Raw genomic sequence first — 22,174 nt, 5'->3', positions numbered from 1 at the left:
GGGCTTTTTTCTTCTTTTTTTGGCCTTTAGAAAACGAGAACTTTCCAGGCACTATCAAACCCTAGAAAAATCCAACGTCAAGTACTTCACCTCTGACCCCTCCGCTGGCTCTGCGGGAGGTAGGGGGGGTGGGGTTCAGGTCCTTCCTAGGTCAAGGAGTCCCACAGGTGCCTGACCAAAACGATGTCAATAAGCGAGCCCGAGTCATCCACTACTCTTCTACCACGGAGGATGCGGCATTTTAAGAGCAAATGAGGAAGAGCAGGGCGTGCGCTGCCCCCATTTGGCAGGGGAAGATGTCTGATTTGGAGAAGTGGGGACTGTGGGGGGGAAGGCGAGAGGAGAGTTGGTCAGAAAACTCTTTTAATTACCAACGGTGACCATGGCAATCACAGAGACGACAACAGCAGCGGTAGAACTGCTGGCGGCGGCGGTGGTGGCAGCGACCCCCGGAATCAATCCTAGCCTACCCCTTTAAAAATGGGCGGGTCCGGGGGGGCGGGGAAGGCAGGGTGCGTCACGTGACGGAGCCAGGCCTATCGGCTGCGGGGGGGAGCGGCGAGTGGGTGGAGCCGGCGCGAGTCTCGGCCGGTCGGAGCGAGTCAGGATCTGAGGCCGAAGCAGCGGGACCGGCGGAGGAGGAAGATAGCGCCGGAAGGCCGCTCGTCCCCGCCGGGTGCTCCCAGCCGCCGCTATGGGCAGTGAGTACGGGCCCCCCTGGGAGCGCCTCCCTGCAGCGGAGTCCGCGGCTTGGAGGTGGCCCGGCCCGGCGTGGAGGGTCCTGCGTCTGAGGGGGCACTGCCGGCCGACCCCGGCCCCACGCTGGCCGCTGCGCTTTCCTGCGCTTGCGGTAGTGGGGGCCGAGACGAACCGGGGAGGCGTGGCGGGCGGTGCCAGCGGCGCAGGATGCCTCTTCAGGGCCTCGGCCGTCCCCGCTCCCTCTTGGGGTTGGGGTGGCGGGTGGCCGGAGACAGGGAAGGGGGCCCTAGTCCGGGGACTGCAACCGGGAGGCCCAGGCCCGGAGGGGACGACATGGGAAGACGGAGGGGCGGCGGTGACCTCGGGCTGGAGGGCAGGATGGCAGCCACTGGCCGGGGGAGGGCCCCATGGCACTGACAAGGGGTGGGGGCATCGTGGGCCGACTGTTCCGAGGGATGGGTTCAGGACCCCGCCTGGGGCTCAGGTACAAAGGAAAGGAAAATTGTAAGGGGCTTCCTAACTCTGTGACCATTTCCTGCTGCTGCTTAGCAGCAGGTAGATCAGTGTGGAAAGCTCCCCAAGTCATTTACCGGGTCCTCAGGTGACTGAAATCAGATTGGGGGAAAGAGGCATAACGAAGTTATTTCTGAAGCGACAATATTTACTTAATGTGGCCATAGTGATTAAGTTCCTTGAGGTCGGGTCCTATGTTTTATGTAATTTTTAACCTCCCACAGTACCAAGACTACTGAAAATATTTGACACATGAATGATTGAATGGTGCATCCACTGGCAAACTTTACTAGATTTTACGTATAAGTTACAAAGTAAACCATGTAAGGAAGATGGAAGAAACACATTCTTATAAATGAGTGCCAATAGAGAGGATTTACATTTAAGCCTTACAGAGATATATGCATAAATGCTAAGTAATCTGGATATGTGAAAAGGAAAAAGTATGGGCATATGGGTGGTTTCCTGAACAGATTCTCAGGTTTTTTGTTTTGTTTTGTTTTGTTTTCTGTGTAAAGGAACACTTTAAAGATTTGGCATGGTTCACATTTACGTAGTAGCCCAAAATGATACTTGGATAACAAGTATTTTCTCCTCTGAGAACTTACTAGTTCCTCTACCAGTGAGTTAAGTGCTATAAAATTTAAAGACTGGGCTTGTAAAGTTGCGTGAAAAACCATTGACCAGTCATTTAATTCCTGACTAACTACAGAATATGGTTTTATGGCAAATACAAAATAAGCTATGGATTGTGTTAAGAGAGTACAGGTTCCAAATCATAGATGGGGAGATTGTAGTTGTTACTTAAGGCTCTGTAGATTTTAGAATTGTATAACTGTAATAAATATTGAGAATTCCCCCTCTTTGGTTTAAGCATTTACAAAATTTTGCTTCAGTCTCAGATATTAGTGTCTCACTTAAAAACATATAGAGAAAAAGAAATTCTAGTACTCCCCAATTTTAGAGTCCTTGGAATGTCAGCCCTTCTAGTAAGTTGTACAGATAAATTCTTAAATCCATTATTTTTTAATTAAAAAATTTTAATAACTTTTCTTCTACATTATGTTCATTTCCATCTTACCCCCACCTCTGTCCATAGGGACTTCCTCTTGTTACAAAGAAACAAGCTAGCATAGCCTAGTTATATATATTAATATATGCAACATTCTGCACTCACTATTTCCCTTCCCCCACCCCAAATATGCAAGAAAAAGAAAAGTTGTATTTCTTCACTTCTTGGAGGCCAAGAATTCAGTTTTGTTTTATTGTGGGTTTTCAGTTTACATTATGGTAATTATGTATATTGTCTTCTTAATTGTTTCCTTCATTCATTTCTGTTCCCTCTCGTACTTACCTTGTTAGGTTCCATAGATAGAACCTCTTAAGACTTTCTCAGTGTTCTGTACTTGCCATTTTCGCACCATATGTAAAGAAGAAATAGGCAGGATTGCAAAAGCAAAATGAAAAATAATTTTCAGAATGAGAGAAACCATGCCCATCTCCTGTACAGATTATACTCACTGCTACAAAATAGATACCCAAACCACCTTTGCATCTTTTATTTTCCATTCTCGGAATTCTTCTGTTTTCTTTTCTCTGCTATGTACTCATAACACAAGTGAATAGTGCTTAGAGTAGCCTCATATTTTAAATCCTTGAAGTAGATAGATAAGTGTGCATAAACTCTAGTGATGCTTTATCTGAACATATCCCAGCCCCTTGGGATAAAGGGATTATGAGTAAAACAGAAAATAATTGTATTTCTTAAGGCTTGCTGAGATTCATTCAGTAAGCATTTATTGTCTACTGTGTGCCAGGTATTATGCTCAGTTCTAGAGATAAAAAGACAAAAAAAAATCCAACAATCTCTGCCCTAAAACTTAGATTCTGTGTTGAGAAAGCATCATGAACAAAGACACATAAATACAAAGTAATTTTTTTAGGGGAAGCACTAGCAATTGGTAGGTACAGGTTATACTTCATGTAAAAAGTGTCACTTGAGCTGGGTCTTGAAGGAAGCTAGGAATTCTGTGAGGTGGAGGAAGCATACTACAGCCATTGAGCATAGCGCCTGTGCAAAAGCACACAGATGGGAGATGGAATGCTGTATATGGAGAACAGCAAGTAGGCCAGTTTGGCTGGGACATAAAGTACATGAAAGAAAGTGACATTCAGTAAGCCTAGAAAGGTAGTCTGGAGCCTGGCTGTGAAAGGCTTTAACTGCCAAACAGAAGAGTTGGTATTTATCTTGGAGGTCATTGGGACCCACTGGAACTTCTTGAGAAAGGAAGCAAAGAGGTCTGTGCTTGAAGAATATCATTTTGGCACCTTTGTGAATGGGGGATTGGACAGGGGAAAAGACCAGTTTGGAGGCTATTGCTGTAATCCAGGTAAGAAATGATGACGGACTGTCCTAGGGTGGATTTGAATGGATTGGGGAGATGTTTTGGAAGTGGAATTGAAAAGACTGGGCAACAGATCAGATATTAGGGAATTGTGAAGAGGAGAAAGAGTTGAGGATGGTTCTGGGGTTGCCAACCTGGCTGACTAGAATGATGGGGGTGCCCTCAACAGAAATATGGAAAATTAGGAAGAGGGTAGGTTTAGATGGAAAGTTAATTGTTCTAGTTTGGACATTTTATTGTGGATTAGTGGATAGAAACCTGTCCGGAGGGCTAGGAAGATCTGAGTTCCAAGTCTCACCTCTGAAACAGTCTGATTCTGTAAGCCTAGGCAAATTGCTTAACCTCTCTATGTTCAGGGCCAGTGGTGTCAAACTCAAGTAGAAACGGACTTCTGTGGGCTGCATTTTGACTTTGAAAACCACAAATTAACCACAAGTTCCATTATCTATGCTGTATTTTTTTTTATTTTGTTAAATATTTCCCATTTACATTTTAATCTGGTTCAGGCCACATTCAGAAGTTTTCTGGGCAGCATGTGGCCTGCAAGTTTGACACCTCTACTTTAGGCAGATGAGTCTGTAAGTTGCAGAGACAGTGTTTTGGTAAAAAGACTTTCCTTATTTAGGAAGTCCTTATTTCAGTTAAATCATAGGTCTGGTCCATATCCCTTCCAGATGGAGTTGTCCTCTAGGTAGTTTTCAGTGTCTGACTGGAACTCAGAAGAGTCACATGGAATATATAATTGTTGGATATATAAAAGTTGGATATATAAAAAGTGGAACACCTTGAAGAAGACTTTATTAAGATTTTTGAGCAGGAGAGTGCCATCCTCAAACCTGCTCCTTAGGAAGATTATTTTGGCAGCAGTATGGAAGGTGAATTGGAAAGGGGAGACACTAGAGCCTGGGAGACTGATTAGACACCTTTTACTGTAGTTAAAGTGATGAGAGGAAAGGGTCCTGAAAGAGAGTGGTGGCTGTGTAATAATAGTAATAATAATAATTGCTAGCACTTAGCACTTTAAGCTTTGCAAAGTGCTTTTATAAATATCTCATTTGATCGTCACAATGACCCTGGGAGGTAGGTGCTAGTATGTCCATTTTATAGATGAGGACCCTGAAGCAGGCAGAAGTTATGTGCCTTGCCTGGGGTCACACAACTAATAAGTGTCTGAGGCTAGATTTGAACTCAAGTCTTCCTGACCCTTAGTCCAGTGCTCTATCTATTACTTAGTTCCACTATCTGTGATAATGGAGAGGAGGTGACATGAGAGAGATGGTGGAGGTAGAACAAGAATTGACACCTGGTGTATGGAAGAAAGAAGAGAGTAGGATGACTCTGGGTGTCATAAATAACATAAACAGATTTATGTAGAACAATATATATTCTAATCTAAAATTCTAAAAATCTGCATGACTGAACATTAGTCTTTTAATTTTCTGTTGAAAGAAAAGGTAAATGCTGGTGGAAGACTAAACCTTTTCAAACCTTATAAAGACTGCCATTGGAAGTATTGGTATCAAATCTTTAGGGAAAGATTGAAACAATAGCCTTTTAAAAGAATGGGCCATTATTAATAACTCTAATAGCATCTTGGAAACATGAACCTGCCTACTTATTTAAACATTAGTCGTGTTGATAATTTCTCAGCTGTCATTATAGAAGCAACTAGCTAATATTCCTAATGTGTCTATTTATGAGTTATTATAGAAAAATTGCAAAATGCTATAAAGCTAAGTTGTGGCTGTGGTGAAAGTGATTCCATTTCATTAGCTAATGCTTATATTTGTAAGCAACAACAATGCCTGAAGGTACTGTACAAAACCAATTTTATTTAGTTATCTTTTCCCTGAGAATAGTCAAAATAAATTATATATGGGGCCTTTAGTTTATAAATGGAAAAAATCTCTGCCCAAGTTTAGTATTGTTTTGTCAGATTTCATACCATTTTTTAAATGAGAAGAGAAAAAAGCAGCGTAGAATTGCTTATACATTTTTTTTCTGCTTCTAGTATCTAAATCATTATCTTTGCATTTATATCAGAGGGGCAGTTGAACAGAGAGACTTTTGTTTACTTTAAGTTGTAGACCATGACAGTAATAGCTAGCATTTTGTTTCAGTGATAAGCCAAAATGAAAGAAAAGACAGATGGCTTTGTGGTTGCTATCTTCAGGGCAGATTTGGACATTAATTTATAAGTTGGAAATAATCATAAACTGCTGGTGGAAGACTAAACCTTTGGCATCCAGATTTAGAGAATGCTTATATTTGATTCAATACAAAACTGTAACTTCCATTTGAAAAAAAAACTGGAAGATATGATAAAACTTTGTAATATGCTCATAGAGTCATTCTTTTCTTTTAACAGTTAAATTTTTAGAAGTTATAAAACCCTTCTGTGCAGTTTTACCAGAAATTCAGAAACCTGAAAGGAAGGTAAGTATAGTATCTTGTCCACAAATAAAAGATATTTGTATTTCTTGTCCCAATTTTTTAAGCTGTTGGTTAGTGTTCTTTTTTTTGTTACTATTTTGTGCTTCTGTTTGTCCTAGTTTAATTTAACCTTGATGGTTCATGTCCCCAAATCTATCAGTTCATGTTCTACTCAGGTAGAAAATGGTTGAAATGTAGACTAATTTAAACAAATTTAGGCAGGTTATCTTATGATTTTAAAAGCTATTATATTTTATTTAAAATTATAACATTTCTACAAGAATGAAATGAAGCCTTTTTCTTATTAGTTAATGTATAGCATTTGGCAGTATACAATTATTTAAATGCCTATTCTTTTTCTTCTCTGAAACTAGGTCTCCCTGTCTTACCCAGGTTGTGTAAGTGCAGTGGCCTCTCATAGGATCAATGCCACTGTTGATTGGCTTTGATCTGCTCCGTTTCCATCCTAGGCTGGTTCATCTCTCCTTAGGCAAAGCCTGGTGGCCTCCTTGCTCTTGGGGGCTTACTGTATTGGTGCTGGATTATTTTGTGTGAATGCCTGAGCATCTTATCTTAGCCCACAGCAGCTCAGAATTCCTGAGCTCAAGCTATCCAGCAGCCTTAGCCTCTCCAATAACAAGGATTATAGGCAGGTACCACCATACTCAGCCTATAAATGTTTATTCATCCTGATTTGGTTTTCCCGTGAATAATAACTGTGGTGAATTATTTTTATCTTCTCAAGGATGTGTCCTGTAAAAAAATTTTGAACAAGACACTAAAATAATAATAGTTACATACAAAAACTGCTGAACTTTAGGTATTCATGATCTTCAATCTGGTATTCAACCTATGATGGCAGAGCTTAATGGTTAAGTTAATGACATCTGCTGAATTTTCAAGGCATGAAAAGTAGACATTATCTCAGTAAGTTGATAGTCCAATAATTATTTTGTTTGGAAAATATAACTTTGAAAATTTTCAGTTTCATTAAGTTTCATATGCAACAGCAATAAATGTAATTGATGTAAATTGGAAATAGATGGAGAAGAAAACTGGTATCATGATCCTAAATTATAGCATTTTTTAGATAGATGATTATTGGCTTTGGCTTCCCTCATATAAATAATAATAAAGTATTTCATGTTATGATAATGTCCATTTTAAAGTTAAGCCTGTGGTAGAAAAAGATGAATTTTGATTCGCTGTCCAAAAATGTGTAAAGAAATATTAAAGGATTAAGGACAATTATAAATAAATAGGAATATCTTGCTAGTTTACTATAATTTTGCAAGCTTTTCTACTTTGACCTAAAATGGTTTAAATTGGGTCATAAACAGGCTAACAGGATATCTAGAATTTGGAAGGCATCATTAATTTAAATGTGTGGTGGGATTTCTTCCATAGATGGGATGGAAAAATCAATTAAAGTGAACATAAGGATTACTAGAGTCAAGAGAAGTCAGAGCAGATAACTGGCAAAAGATAATAAATAGAATTTCTGTAAAGTACATTAAGAAAGAACAGTCCTCCCAGTGAGCAGATAAAAAAAATTCTGTAGATTAGAGTCATAGAACTTAAAGGAATCTGAGAGTCCAGTTCAACTCCCTCAGGAAACTGAAACTTTTACTTATCTAGTTGCGTAGCTGCTTAGTGATGTCACTTGGACTAGAACCCAGGTCTTCAGACTGCTTGTTAGGGCTCTTTTAGATTGTGCTACCTCACAAAAGTAAATGATGAGTGTAAATTTCAAACCCCACAGTGGGGGGACACAGTGATCAATAGTCTGTACCATACTTATTTGGCCACCTTGTCCATGGATGTCTTCAGTCTAAGTACAGAGAGCAGAGGTAAACATATTTGGGTATAAAAAAGAATAAATAATGCCATAAACAAACTTAATATTTATTTTATTTTGTTATGTACTTTTCACCAATTATTAATTTTTATAAATTGATTTGCTAAACAATTGATAATCATTTTCACCAATTATTAATATATTAATTTTTACTATAATTATATTGTAGTTTTGTATTTATGGTCATTACAGATTATAGATTTTATGTTTAAGGCTTTCACTAAAGTCCTTTGCCTCATTTTGTCATGAAGGTGACTTTGAGTTTGTTTTTTTTTGAATATGTGATATTGTTATCTCATGTCTTTATACCACAGCCTTTTCCCTCACTCATTTGCCCAGATTGAATTTTCTTGTGACAAAGAAAAAACAAGCAAAAATAACCAATATAATAACCACATATGACAAGATGTATAACATGCTACTCTAGTAGTCTTATTTTACCTCTGCCATTGAGGGGAAGCTATATTTTGTTATCTGTTCTTGGGGATTTTTAATGGTTTTTTCAGTTACCTCAGAGTCCAACTTTTTTTAATTGATATTTTCATTTGCATTGTAGTTATTGTATCTATATCTGTTTATATGTTGTTGTCTTCATTGTATTTATTTTACATTGCGTAAGTTAATTTTCTTTTTCTCTTGTTTCTCTGAACTCATTTATCATTTATTACCCCACATTATAATTTTCATACTGCGTAGTTTTTTAAACCATTCTACAGTTGATGGACACCTACTTTACTTTTTTTTTTTTAATAGTTCTTTGCTATCACATAAAAGGGCTGCTGTGAGCATTTTGGTAAACTCTGAACTCTTGTAGACTCAGTGAATCAGCAGTCCTGGGCAAGTCCTACCAAGCTGAAAATGCATATAGACCTGGTAATCCAACCAAATGTCTGTTTTCTGAGGACTGGCCTAACTAAAATGTGAAGCTCATTATAGGGTTGCTTATAAGATGATGAATTTCTAGGCTATAGCAACTCTTGTGACTAAGTACAAAAGATAAAGAGAGGTTTATCAGATTTGGAAGACACTTCAGCAGCTACAAGGCCAATCACTCTAAACCCATACCTCTATAACATACTTATCCAGCTTTTGTTTGAAGACCTGAAGGGATTAGAAATTTCCACTACATCCCAAGGCAGCACATTCCACTTATGGATAGCTCTAATTGTTAGGAAATGTTTCGTTACATCAAGCCTACGTTGAATTTTTTGTAACTTGCTCCCATTGCTCCTAGTTCTGCCATCTGGGACCAGCAAAATAAGTATAATCCATCTTCCATGTGATAACCTTTCGATCACTTGAAGATAGCATTCATGTCCTTCCTCTGGCCCCTTCCTCCAGTCTTCTCATAAGCTTCTTTTCTGTTAAACATCCCTCATTCCTTCAACGAGTCCTTGTATGGCATACTTTCAACACCTTTCTTCATCCTGGTTGGCCTACTCTGGATATTGTCTGTCTATCAATTTCTTTGCCAAAATGAGGTGTTTAGAACTGAACACAGTATCCCAGATGTGGACTATTGCCTCTTCTTGCACAGCCTGTCACCTCATTAGATTTTTGAGCTATCATGTCACATTGATGAATCATTAAGCTTGCCGAGGGAGTGGAGGGTTGGTGGAGGAATTACTCTGATGAAATCATAGGATGAAAGATTTTGAGCAGGAAGGGGTTTTAAAGGTCATCAAGTCCAGCCTCCTCATTTTATAGATTAAAGAAACTGGGGTCTAGGGAGAGCAAGTAATTTGCTCATGGACACACAACTAGCGTCTAAGGCAGATTTTGAACCCAGATATTCCTGACTCCAAATCTAAAGCTATATCCACTGCACCAAGCTGCCTCTATTACAGATCCTTAAAGTACTGAAGTGTGTTTAATTTTAAAGCATCTTAAGAAACTCAGACTTTTAATTTACACCAGTTTATTCATTATATCAATAACATCCGTTCATTAATTCATTGACTTTTCATTAAGAAGAATGGGTGGGATTGTTTAATAGTTGTTCAACTTTTGGTTTAATTCATTGATAACTGGGCTTGAGAGGATGTTTTATGATTCTTACCTGAAAGCTAAATTATGGTGTAGAATGTGTTTACACATGGATATAATAAATGTTTATTGAAATGAGTTATTATGAAGATTTGTTATACATTAATAAATATTTCTCAGTTTTTATTCATTTAGCACTATATTTTGTTTTGCAGATTCAATTTAGAGAGAAAGTATTATGGACTGCTATAACCTTGTTCCTTTTCTTAGTATGTTGTCAGGTATGTAATTCTAACACTGTACCTATATTCAGTTGTTGGTTGGTGATACTGACTTAAGACCTTGGGTTGGATAGAATTTAAATAATGTGTTTCAATCAAAGAATCAGATTTCAATGCTATATTTGAATTCAAAAGCATATTTTCAATATATTTAAGTATTGAAAATTTATCAAATTAAAAATTTTAGTTCAGGTAATTTGAAAAATTTAAACTTGTAATTTGTAAATTAAAAAAATTTAATTCAGGTAATCTGAAAATGATTACCTTTTAAAAATGGATTCATGAATATATTGAAACTTTGAGCTACATAAAGGAATACAAGTTTATGGTTATTGAGCACAATTACAAATTCAAGTAGACTTATAGAACATCTTTTTTAAGTAGAAAATTTGAAATAATAGCTATCTCTGCTTTTTCTATTGGAATATCTTAACACTGAGGATGAAGTGAAGTAAAGGCAGAGTGAAGCACCTTTTAATTCTATTGTATTTTCTTTTTAAATATTTTATTGGCACCTTTTTTACATCACCTTCATTTTTGAACTATGCAGTAAGCCATCTCTTGTAAAAAGGGTTTTTTTTTTTAAAGAGGAAAAGAAAAGACTTTTAGCAAAACAATCCACCATGTCAACTGAATCTGAGAGTGTGCAGTGTTCCACAGGTAGTAGAGCCCACTATCTTTGCAAAACAGAATGGAATCTCTTTCTTTTTTCTGGGTCTACGCTTAGTCATTACAACTACACAGCATTCAGTTTGGGATTTTTGTTCTTTCCATTTACATTGTTGCAGTTGTGTATATTCTTTTTCTGGTTTTGATCAGTTCACTTTTTATCAGTTGCTGTAAATCTTTCCATGATACTTTGAATCCTTTATACTCAGTGCTTCTTAATGTACAGTAATAAATATTCCATTATATTCATATGCCATGATTTGTTTAGCCATTCCCCCCAAAATCAAATATTAGCTTTGTTTCTAATTCTTTACTACAACAGAAAATGCTGCTGTGAATATTTTGGTGTATATGGGACCTTTCTTTCTTTGACCTCTGTTAGATCTGTACAGGATCTATGCATATATGTACAGGATCTGCAACAGGATCTATGGGTTAAAAGGAATAAACAATTTTGTCACTTTTTTAAAAAAGCATTGTTCCAGATTGTTTTCTGGAACCAATTCACAGCTCCTCCTACAATGTATGGTGTGCCTACCTTTCTGGAGCTCCTCCAGGATTGACTCTATCCTTGTTTTGTCATTGTTGTCAGTTGGCTAGATGTTTCCACATCTATTTTGAAGAGTGAACTGTGAATTAAATAAGATTCATTATTAATGCTGGGTAACTTTTGGATAAAATACAAATTCCTGAGCTAGGCATGTAAAGCCCTCCACAATCTGTCTCCCACTTACTTTTCTGAACTTATTTCTTATTATTCCCCTTTAAGAACTTGATGTTCTAGCCAAACTGGCCTACTTCCCTAAACTTGACATTCTTATTCCCTTCTCCATGCTTTTGTATCATCTATTCCCTCTGTCAGGAATGTATTCCCCACACAATCTTGTCTCCATTCAAAGGACTCAAAGGCTCAAGGACTACCTCCTATCTTTCCCATCTCTTTCAACGCCAGTAAATTTAAGCAGCTTGAGGCCAACTCAGTTTAGTTCATGAGATATTAAATGTCCACTGTGTACAAGACACAAGTAAGAATGCAAAAAGTGAAAATGAGAAACAGTTCCTGCTGTTGTGGGACTTACTTACCGAGGCTGGAGTAATAACATATGCAAGACAAGTAAATAAAAGATAATTCGAGGAGAGAAGGAGCCTTAGCCACTAGGAGGATGAGAGAAGTCTTCCTCTACGTGTTATTAGTACCTGAGCTGAGCCTTGGAAGAAGTCAAGGATTCTACAAGGAATATTTTAGGGAGGTGAGACAATAAAGGAAGAGTTTATTTTTTGCCTTTGGATCCCTAGCACCTCACACAGCAGGTTTTTTATTAAATTGAAAGTAAAGAGGTTCTAGCTTTATAGTTAGAATGCTCAGGTTGCAAATGAGTGAAACGCTTAGTTGATAGTAAAATGGGTTTCAAATCCATGCCAGTACAAGTTTTAAAATTGTATAAAAGAGAAAACTTATCAGAAACACCATCAAAGATGAGGACAATAAGGATTGTGCATCTGTAGAGCTGCTTTATCTTTGATATATCGTTATATTTTTTTAAAAATTCTATGTTCAACTGTTAAGTGGTTGAAGTTGGCTGTATATGCTGTAGGAACAAAATTTCCACTATAAAACTATTGCTAATTTTCCTTGACCTTGAAAGATTTTCCTATTTTGGACTACATTTTCTTCCACTGTTAACAAAATGTAGAAACTCATCTGAACAACAAAAATCTCCTAGCCTCCCTAATTTATGAAAGGTTTGAAAAAATAATCTCTCTCCTTTTAGATTTTAATATTTTTTCATTTCTAAAAACTGAACTTTTAATTACATCAGCAAGGCACTATAGTTATAAATCTTTATTATTTTACCATTATGAAAGTTTCTCTAGTCTTAAATATAAGGAGTAGAATAGAATGGGTTAGGAACCTGTAGAAAAGTGGTCTCTTTCTTAAAATGGGGAGGCTATTTAGATTTTTAACTTTCCTCTTGCTTAGTTTTTCATTTGCATTCTCTTTTATTCTTTGTGTTCTTTGCTCCTATTTTCTAAGATAAGCATATATATTTCATTATCAGAGCTGCAAGAATATTACGACTCATTACTAACCATTGTTCCATCTAGACTACGGTGATGATTGATGAGTGCAGTGGTAATTCTTTTGTTGTTGTGAACAAGCTCATGTAAATGGTTCTCTATTCCATTTTCTGTCTCTACCTGTAGAAAAGTTGTGGCAGGTACTAAAGGAAGTGGGAGAAAAATTTGATGTTCAGGAGTCTTTTCACTATAACCATGGAGGAGTTTGCTCTTCAGTGGATAGAGTTTACATCTTACCCTGTGTACATGGAGGAAGTTACTGCCTCTACCATGAGAGACTGAGAAATGTACTTTAAGTATTTGGCCTCTTAGGAGGACTGACTTAACTCTGGCAGTACGGGCTCCTCATTCTTCACCTTATATATGTAGAGTGTCCATAAGGAAGCCACTGTAAGCATTAGTGTAGAAGTACTTCATGCTTCTTGCTTACTCATTTTATTCTGTAACCAAGAAATGAATTTATTTGTTCATTGGGGGATGTGGTGTTAAGTGGCAATGGGGAAAGAGTCTATATCTTAAACAAAAATGATTATGCTCATCATTTCAGAATTTGAAGTTGTCTAAAGTCAAGAAATGGTTTTAAAAGTCAGATTATTCTGACTAACATAGAAATATGTTTTACATGAGTGCACATGTATAATCTGTATCAGATTGCTTGATGTCTTGGAGAGGGGCTGGGACGGAGGCAGAGAGAAATTTGTAACTCAAAATCTTTCAAATAAATGAATGTTTAAAATTGCCTTTACATGTAATTGGAAAAAATAAAATACTATTAATTTTTTATAAGTCAAATTATTCCTAGAACATTTATTAATTTCTTATATTTGGTTTTTAAATGTGACTTGCTAATAATTACCTGAAATATGTAGTGATAGTGTGGTATAGTCAGTGGGAAACTTGCCTTGGAATGAAGGACACCTGAGTTCAAATTCTCTCTCTGACAAATACTAGCTCTGTGACCATGGGCAAGTCATTTAATTTGCTGGTACCCCCAGGCAACTCTTTATGACTATAAATTACAGGCAAATTGCTGATCTGGAGTGAGCCCCTGATACTGTAAACTCATAGGTCCAAGCTAAAAAAAATTATTTAAACATTGAATATATATGGAAATGAATATGTGTTAACTAGAAAAATATGAAATCAGCCAAACAGATATTAAACATTTTCAAGAATTAGCTTTTTTAAGTATAATTTTCTGATTGCCTTCATTCTAGGACAGGAAATTTTATTTTCTTGGATTGTTCTGCTGTATGCCTATAAAAAGCAGTGTAGCATGAGGGTATGTTAGATTTACATAGCAGGTTTTTACCATGTATTTAACCATATATCTTATAGATACCGCTATTTGGAATCATGTCATCAGATTCCGCAGATCCTTTCTACTGGATGAGAGTTATTCTTGCTTCTAACAGAGGTTAGTGGTGTGCCATTGTTTCTTTGTTCTTTTTTTCTTGCTGCTTCTGGTCCCGGATTGGCCTAAACACCCTTAAAGGAAAGTGACCAGTGGATGGGTTCTTGATGTACTTTGTTTATTTGGCATTACTGATAAAGAATATTTAACATCTTAAGAGTATCTCTTACAGCTGTAACAAAAAAGAAATTGTATCAATGCCATCAGATCAATACAATGTTGTTGTCTTATATCAGTCAAATGAGCACTATTTTTGCCAAATTGATTAAGAATTTTTGTATCCACCTAATTCTAGTATTCCAGTGGTTCTGTGATTTCAGTGATGTTTGTCTTCAACAATAACAATTGAAATAAATCCATTCTTCCCCATCCATGAGCTCTTCTAAGTTCCTGTTAAGTTTACCCAATAGGTCTTAGGAAACTGTCATGTTCCACAACACGTAGCCATAGAACATCCCCAGGGGATATTGGTGTTAGAAAAACTCAACCTTTTTTATGAATAATTTATTTTTATTTTCAGTTCCAAATTCTCTCCCCTCTTTCCATCCCATCCCCACCCATTGAGAGTGCAAGAAATATGATACCCCCTATACATATGAAGTCATGTAAAACATATATTCTCATTAATAATGTTGCAAAAAATGCAAGAAAAATAAAGGAAGTGAAAAAATATGTTTCTGTCTGCGAACACAGTTCATCAGTTCTCTCTCTGGAGGTGAATAGCATTTTTCATCATGGATCCTTTGGAATTGTCATAAGTCATTGTATTGCTGAGAATCACTAAGTCACTCACATTTGATCATCCTTTCAATATTGCTATTATTTTGTACAATGTCCTGATTCTGCTCACTTCCCTTTGCATAAGTTCATATAAGACTTCACACGTTTTTCTGAAACCATCCTGCTCATAATTTCTTATAGCATAATATTATTCTTCATAGTCATATACCTTAACTTGTTCAACCTTTTCCCAGTTGATGTACATCTCATTAGTTTACAATTCTTTGTCATCACAAAAAGTGCTGCTATAAATATTTTTGTGCATATGGATCCTTTTTTTTTTTTTAAATCTCTTTGATATACAGACCAAGTATGGTATTGCTGGATCATAGGGTATGCACAATTTTATAGCCCTTTGGGCATATTTCCAAATTGTTCTCCATAATGGTTGGCATTAGTGTCCCTATTTTTTCACATCCCCTCAGAGCATTTGTCATTTTCCTTTTCTGTTATGTTAACCAATCTGATTAAGTGTGAAATAGTACCCCAGAGTTGTTTTAATTTACATTTCTCTATTTATTAGTGAACTAGAATATTGTTTCATACATTCATTAATAGCTTTGATTTCTTCTTCTGAAAACTGCCTGTTCATATTCTTTGACCATTTATTGGCTGCGGAGAGCCTTTTTTTTTTTTTCCCAAAGAGAAGCCTGGGGGTATTAAAATCATTTTTCTATTTCATAAAGGCAGTCCAGCTCATTCTCTTCTTCCCTTTTAATTCTGGCCCTGCTCATTATTCTTTTGCAATGGCTTTCCAGTATATATGCTGACGAATGAATTATGTATTGTCTGTCCAATTGCATATTCTAATCTAGACAATAGGCATTCCTTAGCTACTTGTTTTTGTTTTTTTTCCTATGAGGATAGTTAGGCCAAATTCTTTTGAATGATGATAGAGCTCATTGAGGGTGCTTTGCAGTAGCACAACGTCATCAGCAAATAAGGTCATCTGGATAAATTAATCATCTGTTGGGGATCCCTCTTCCCAGATAATTCTGTGCTGCATCTCCTCTGCAACCATGGTGAACAATTTCAGCGAGGATATATCTCCTTATTTTATATCTTGTTTGATATTAGTATTCTGAAGTTTGTTGAACAAGGTTCTCTCTTTTAGATCTTTCAGGGAATCTTGTATGATTTTGGCGTACATGTTGGAGGTACCTTGCTGAAGGAAAGTCTTTAAGGCAGTGTTTTCTTCAGCCAAATCAAATACTTTTTTATAGTTAACAAACAAGTAGAGTGAGATTTCATATGCTCTACTTCTTTCAGCCAAATGTGTATGATAATTCTGTGGTCTCCTGTCAAATATCACTTGTGAAAGTCTGCTTATTCTCTTGTAATACTTTCATTGAATTGCCTTTGATATGTATGTATAGAGTATTCTCACAAAAATTTCTATATTGATGAGAAAGACTTATGGGCTGGTAGTTGTTGACACTCTTCACATCTGCCTTTTTTTCAGTAATAACAATAAGCCCTGATTTTTTTTTAACACCTTTGGTGCCTGCTTAGATACCTTGATACATCTTGATACATCTCCCAGTACCCTCAAAATTGTATTGTCCTGGGCAGCTAGGTGGTGTAGTGGATAGAGCACCGGCCCTGAAGTCAGGAGGACCTGAGTTCAAATCCGGCCTCAGACCAAACACTTGACACGTACTAGCTGTGTGACCTTGGGCAAGTCACTTAACCCTGATTGCCTCACTAAAAAAAAAAAGACTATAAAAAAAATTGTATTGTCTTCCTTCACTTTGGATTTCCCTGTATATTCTTGGTCTAGTTCTGCTAATTGTTTCATCTTTGTTTTCTTAAGTGTCATACCCTCTACAAGAACATCTAGAGTCATAATGTGAAAACCCAAACTTTGTATCTCCATTTTTCCATCCTTCAATCTGTTTGTTGTCCTTCATTGAGTTTAATGTTTAAATGCTCTCAGGATGACTTTTTTAGTTGAGTAGATTACTAAGCTTTCACTAAGCTTTTTTCTTTTCATTGCTTCCCCCTGTTTTATGAAGTGATATTCTTATAATTTTCCATCATCCTTCTCTGTATGCTGTCACAAATAAATATGTATTTCAAACCAGTGTTACCTTTGGCTGCCTTACTACTTGGCAAGTAAGTCATGTATTTGCTGACTGAGGCAATTTTAGGCTCTTTCAGTCACCTCCTTATGGCAGTGCAATTATATCAATTTAAACTTTATTTACAAAGATGAAAAATGAAGTAGTTCTTCACCAAAGGATCTTACATTCTACTGGTTACCCCCTTTATCATATTATACTAAAGCACAGTTGCCAAAACAGAAAGTTCCACACAGAACTGAAGGGCATTTTGTATTTTTCATTGTTTTGTGAAGTTTTTGTGGCCAAAGAATTAATCACCAAGTCACCAGCTTAGTAATGATGAACCTCTCTGTACTTTGCTTAACTGGTCCTCAACAAACAGACATGATCTGTTGCTAACACTATTCAAAGCTTTTCCAGAATGGCATCAACTGCTAGATTTCACTCTGCTAGCATAGCCAGAGTCACCTGTATACCAAGATGAAATATCTAAATAGCATTTTATGGAGATAGCCATAACTCCAGCAGCCACTGGGCATGGGAGCCCTGGAAATGGTAGAACCTCCCATACCTCTGGTCCCATTGCCAACTCAACCCTCACAGTCATCATTCAGAGATGTGGCTCCTCTGGAAAAGGGACCAGTCAATTTTTATACACAGAGTAGGCAAGCCAACTTAGTTGAAATAGCAAGCCATCCTGAGGGAGAGACAGAAGGCAGCATGTGTCAGGCAGATAAAGTCACCACTACAACTTTGATCCTAATGGCAATGGCCTAAGACCCTGAATCCAAGAGCCTTGGGAATATCAAGCCTTCCAGCCCACAGAAATCATCCTGAGAAGCAATCCCTGTGGAGATGGAGCCTGGCAGCTTCTTGCAGGTGTGACAGCCACAAATCCTAAAGACCTAGAAAAATCCTTGGCCCTGTTTAATGGCTTAACATTAGAAAGTGATAATGTTTTATCACGGGAAAGGATATTAAAGAAAAGGGGTTAACATCTCTGCTTTTCCATCTGACTTACAGCTGAAACCTTCGTGTGTGTTGCCTCCCCCATCCTTGAGAGCAGGAGCTACCTTCCTTTTCTTTTTGTAACTCCAGGGCTTAGCACAGTGTTTTGCATATAGGAAGCACCTAATATGTGCTTTATTCATTCATTAATTCAACAAAGTCATATTTTGATGCCTCATGGTCACCTCCAACAGAAGGTGACCTTAGGTTCTTGGAGACTTAGAACATATGTTTTTGTGGGTCCTGACAAGCCAGTAAGACTTTGGGTGTGTGCAAGCAACAGTCTCTATGTCTGACATTCAGAGACCAGTCTACTTAGACAGAAAGGTGCTGCGCCACCAAAAATTAATCACAAGTAAATTCACAAGTGGCAAATTTTTTGGCTATAACTCATGAAATTATCTACTGATGTATAAAGGAGTTCTGATATGAATCTACAGAGACTCCATACTGATGAAATCACAGATTTTTTGAAGTATTACAAAATTATCCCATTAACTTTCAGAGGAAGTTATTGTTACTAAGTACATTTTTTTAAAGTATGAGACTTAATAAGGCTTTTTTTTAAGACATGTTAACTGACACATGGCATACAGTTTTTATTGTTTCATTAGTCTTACAACAGAGTAGTTTAGTTTCCTTTAGGAATATTTGGGGTAAAAAAACTTGAAGGTTATTTTCATAATTTTACCAAAGTATCATCATCACCATCACCAATATTTATGTAGTGCTTGCTATGCATCAGGCATTGTGCTAAGCACTTTACAATTATTGTCTCATGTGATCCTTACAACAGCCCTATGAGGAGGGTACTATTATTATTCCCATTTTACAGATGAGGAAACTGAGACAAACAGCATTTAAGTGACTTGTCCAACTAGTAAATGTCAGAAGCAGAATTGAAACTCAATTCTTCCTGCCACTCTATCCACTGCTCCACCTAACTGCTCCTAACATTTAATACATTTATATTTTTACATTTTTCAGAGTGCTTTATGGTCATTTTGATTTAGTACATGAGTCATGCATAGAATGTAACTTTTAAGAAATGAAGTTGTGTTTCTTATCTAGACAAATTATTGAACATTGACTTAAATAGATCACACACTACTAAGTTATGTAATAATAAAAATTATGCTGTGCTTCTTCTCTCCCCTCCATCACCACAAAGGAACTTTAATGGAATTGGGTATCTCTCCAATAGTAACATCTGGTTTGATCATGCAGTTGTTAGCTGGAGCTAAAATCATTGAAGTAGGAGATACTCCAAAAGACCGAGCTCTGTTCAATGGAGCCCAAAAATGTGAGTATTAAAGTTGACTAAAATTTCTCAAACTTAATCTAAATTCACGGACATTTATGTTAATGGTTTTCCATAGTACTTTTCTGTGCTAGCTTAATTCTCTCTACCCTGTCCCTTCTTTTTTAAAATCAGTATTTGGTATGATTATTACTATTGGGCAAGCCATTGTGTATGTCATGACTGGAATGTATGGAGATCCTGCTGAAATGGGTGCTGGAATCTGTCTACTTATAATCATTCAGGTAAGATCTTATTTTTTCATATATCAAAATAACAAAACAGTTTGATAACTTTCTTTTTGTTTACTTCCTCATCAAGCCAGTGAGTCTTGTCTTTGATTTTAATATAATTTAACTGTGTTAATAAGAAACTTAGCAAAATATATAACTAATCCACAGAGTTTTAAAAACAGATGATTTGGAATAGTATGGGGGAAAATGTTGGCACATTATTTCTACTCTAGTATGTTCCTTAAGAACTTCAGAGCAGTTATAGCTTAAGTTTGCTCAACTTTCTGTATGGAATGTCTTTAGAAAGCCATGTAGGAGTTTATATAGATTATGATTCTTTTCCTAACATGAATGTTAGTTTTCTACCTATGCCTTGTAAACAACGCTGATAACTTAGTTGATTTTTACAGGTTTAGGCTATTCACTTAATATTAATTCAATTAATATACAATATGCTTAATTGTAGAGTGTTGTAGAAATATGATGACAAGATTTAGAATTTTCTGCTTACTGGGTTGAGTAGATTAAATAATAATTGACATTTTATATGAGAATGAGATTCTTAAGTTGTGTTAAAATAATTATAGTCAGTACTGAGAAATCTAATAGTTGTATTTTAAGATTGGACAAAACATAGTTTACAGGTTTGCAAATATTGTAATATAAACTCTTATTTAAAGTATTTGTCAGCATAGTTTGTTTTTTCTCAATATTAGTAGAGAAAAAATAAGTGAATAATTGGATGGTTTGTAGTCGTAGTTGTGACCTAATTACTTAAGCATCTGGATTACAATAGAGACAAAATTGGATCAAAGTATGTCTACATATAAGTATAGTTTTTGAAAAGTATATGCTTTTGTTACCCATAATGTATATGTTAGGGCTAGGCAATTACCCTAGTAGCAGAATCCAGTGCCTAATGATGACTTTTTTTGTGTCATTCTTAAAATCCTTACAAGGTTTATTCCCTTTGAGCACACATCTGAACATGCTGCCTTCCCTACTGTCTTCAGTGTTCTAGAGATTATTCTAGGCTATTTGATGCTTCATCTACCAAATTCTCCCTCCCTTTCTATAGATCTACATTCAGTCTGGCATCTTCTTTCTTTCTTACTTACTGTCTTAGAACTTGTATGTGTATGGGGATGGGGGGGTGGAGGAGGTAGGGTAGGGAGAAGGTAGATTCGAACTTCTGGAAGTCTCATTCTTTCAAACAGAACATCTGAAACTCTTGTCTTGACTTGGTGACAGTTTATTCTCAGAAGGTAGAGCAAGGAGCTAAGGGAACTGGTGCTCTACTCAGTGGAACCCATGTGACAGCAGGATCACCCGGTGATTGCTTGCCTGGCTGGTAATCAGGAGCAGGAGTGGACCTGCCATTACTCAGTTAAGTTACTTCCTGTCCTGTTTTACTCATTTGTCAGAGAAAAGGATCCCACAGTACTCACTGTAACCATTAAGCACCCAGACTTCCCGGCTTCTCATTACCATGACCCTATTCTGAACCAGGGCCACCCACTTGAGGTCTGACAGGGAGTCGATTTTATATTCCATATGTAGAGTATCTTCCTCTTCCTTTACCCTTTTCCTACCCTCCATTATGAAATGTCCCATCAAACAACCTGAACTCCCAGTTCATAAAATTCTTCAATTCCCATAACCTACTGTATCTTTACTTTACCTCAGCCAACTGAAAGAACGGTTGTACCTTAAATCTCACCATCATCTATAACTTGTGCTGATTCTGTGATCCTGAATTCTGAAATTCCTTCTCTCATCGTTGCCTCCTGTCCTAAATTTATTGTTCTGTTACCTCCATTCCCTTATCCCTTTCCTTTTCCTAGTTTCTAGTTGTAGATCCCTTCTTTGGCATCACTTTCTTCCTCCCTTCATTGTCTTGATCTTATACTTATTGTTGTGGTGGTGGTGGTTGTTAACCAAGTCAACTGTGTACCAGTGTTCCTAAATGCCAGTTCCATCTTGCCAAATCCCAGGTTACCTCCAGAATCCACCTTCTCTGCTTGTATTTCTGTGTTAATCAAATGCTGCTAGAGATAGTTATACAGCTGCCTGCCTGGATCCACTGTAATTTTGTTACTTAGTCTCACCGTTCTTTTATGACAATGTTTTTATTGTTCTCTAAGTGACTCTGATACATGCTTCCATCTCTGACAACAACTTTTTCATCTTTCCTTTGGCCTCTGACATCATCCCCTTCTATCTTACCTTTTACCTTATTGAAAAAGTCAAGGAAATCCATTTTAAGCTCCTCCTCCTCTACTTCAAATCTAAAAACTCCTTTGCAGTATCCTTCATCTTCTCTCCAGCTCTAATCTCTAAGGAAGAAATGCATCTTCTTGTCATTACCAACTTTGTCTTCTGCATTCTCCTTCTATAGGTGGCTCCTTTGATCGTTTCCTCTTTTTTCTGATCCTTTTTCTGTCTTTAGTTCA

General features: G+C 37.0%; 1 protein-coding gene across 1 annotated transcript in view; it reads left to right on the top strand.

The window, feature by feature from the left end:
* The first annotated feature begins 619 nt into the window (after positions 1-619).
* SEC61A2 (Sec61 translocon alpha 2 subunit) overlaps positions 620-22,174 on the top strand; it is a 37,705-nt gene continuing 16,150 nt past the window's right edge. The window contains exons 1-6 of the mRNA XM_027838706.1: positions 620-701; positions 5,986-6,053; positions 10,110-10,175; positions 14,262-14,340; positions 19,360-19,491; positions 19,624-19,733. Coding sequence (XP_027694507.1) covers positions 695-701; positions 5,986-6,053; positions 10,110-10,175; positions 14,262-14,340; positions 19,360-19,491; positions 19,624-19,733 — 462 coding nt within the window. The 5' untranslated portion in view covers positions 620-694. The remainder of the gene's footprint in view (positions 702-5,985; positions 6,054-10,109; positions 10,176-14,261; positions 14,341-19,359; positions 19,492-19,623; positions 19,734-22,174) is intronic.

This window comes from Vombatus ursinus, unplaced genomic scaffold, assembly GCF_900497805.2.
Source record: "Vombatus ursinus unplaced genomic scaffold, bare-nosed wombat genome assembly UNPS02014830.1, whole genome shotgun sequence".
Classification (NCBI taxonomy): domain Eukaryota; kingdom Metazoa; phylum Chordata; class Mammalia; order Diprotodontia; family Vombatidae; genus Vombatus; species Vombatus ursinus.
The sequence above is the reverse complement of the archived record's forward strand: the minus strand, read 5'-3'. Positions and strand labels throughout refer to the sequence as shown.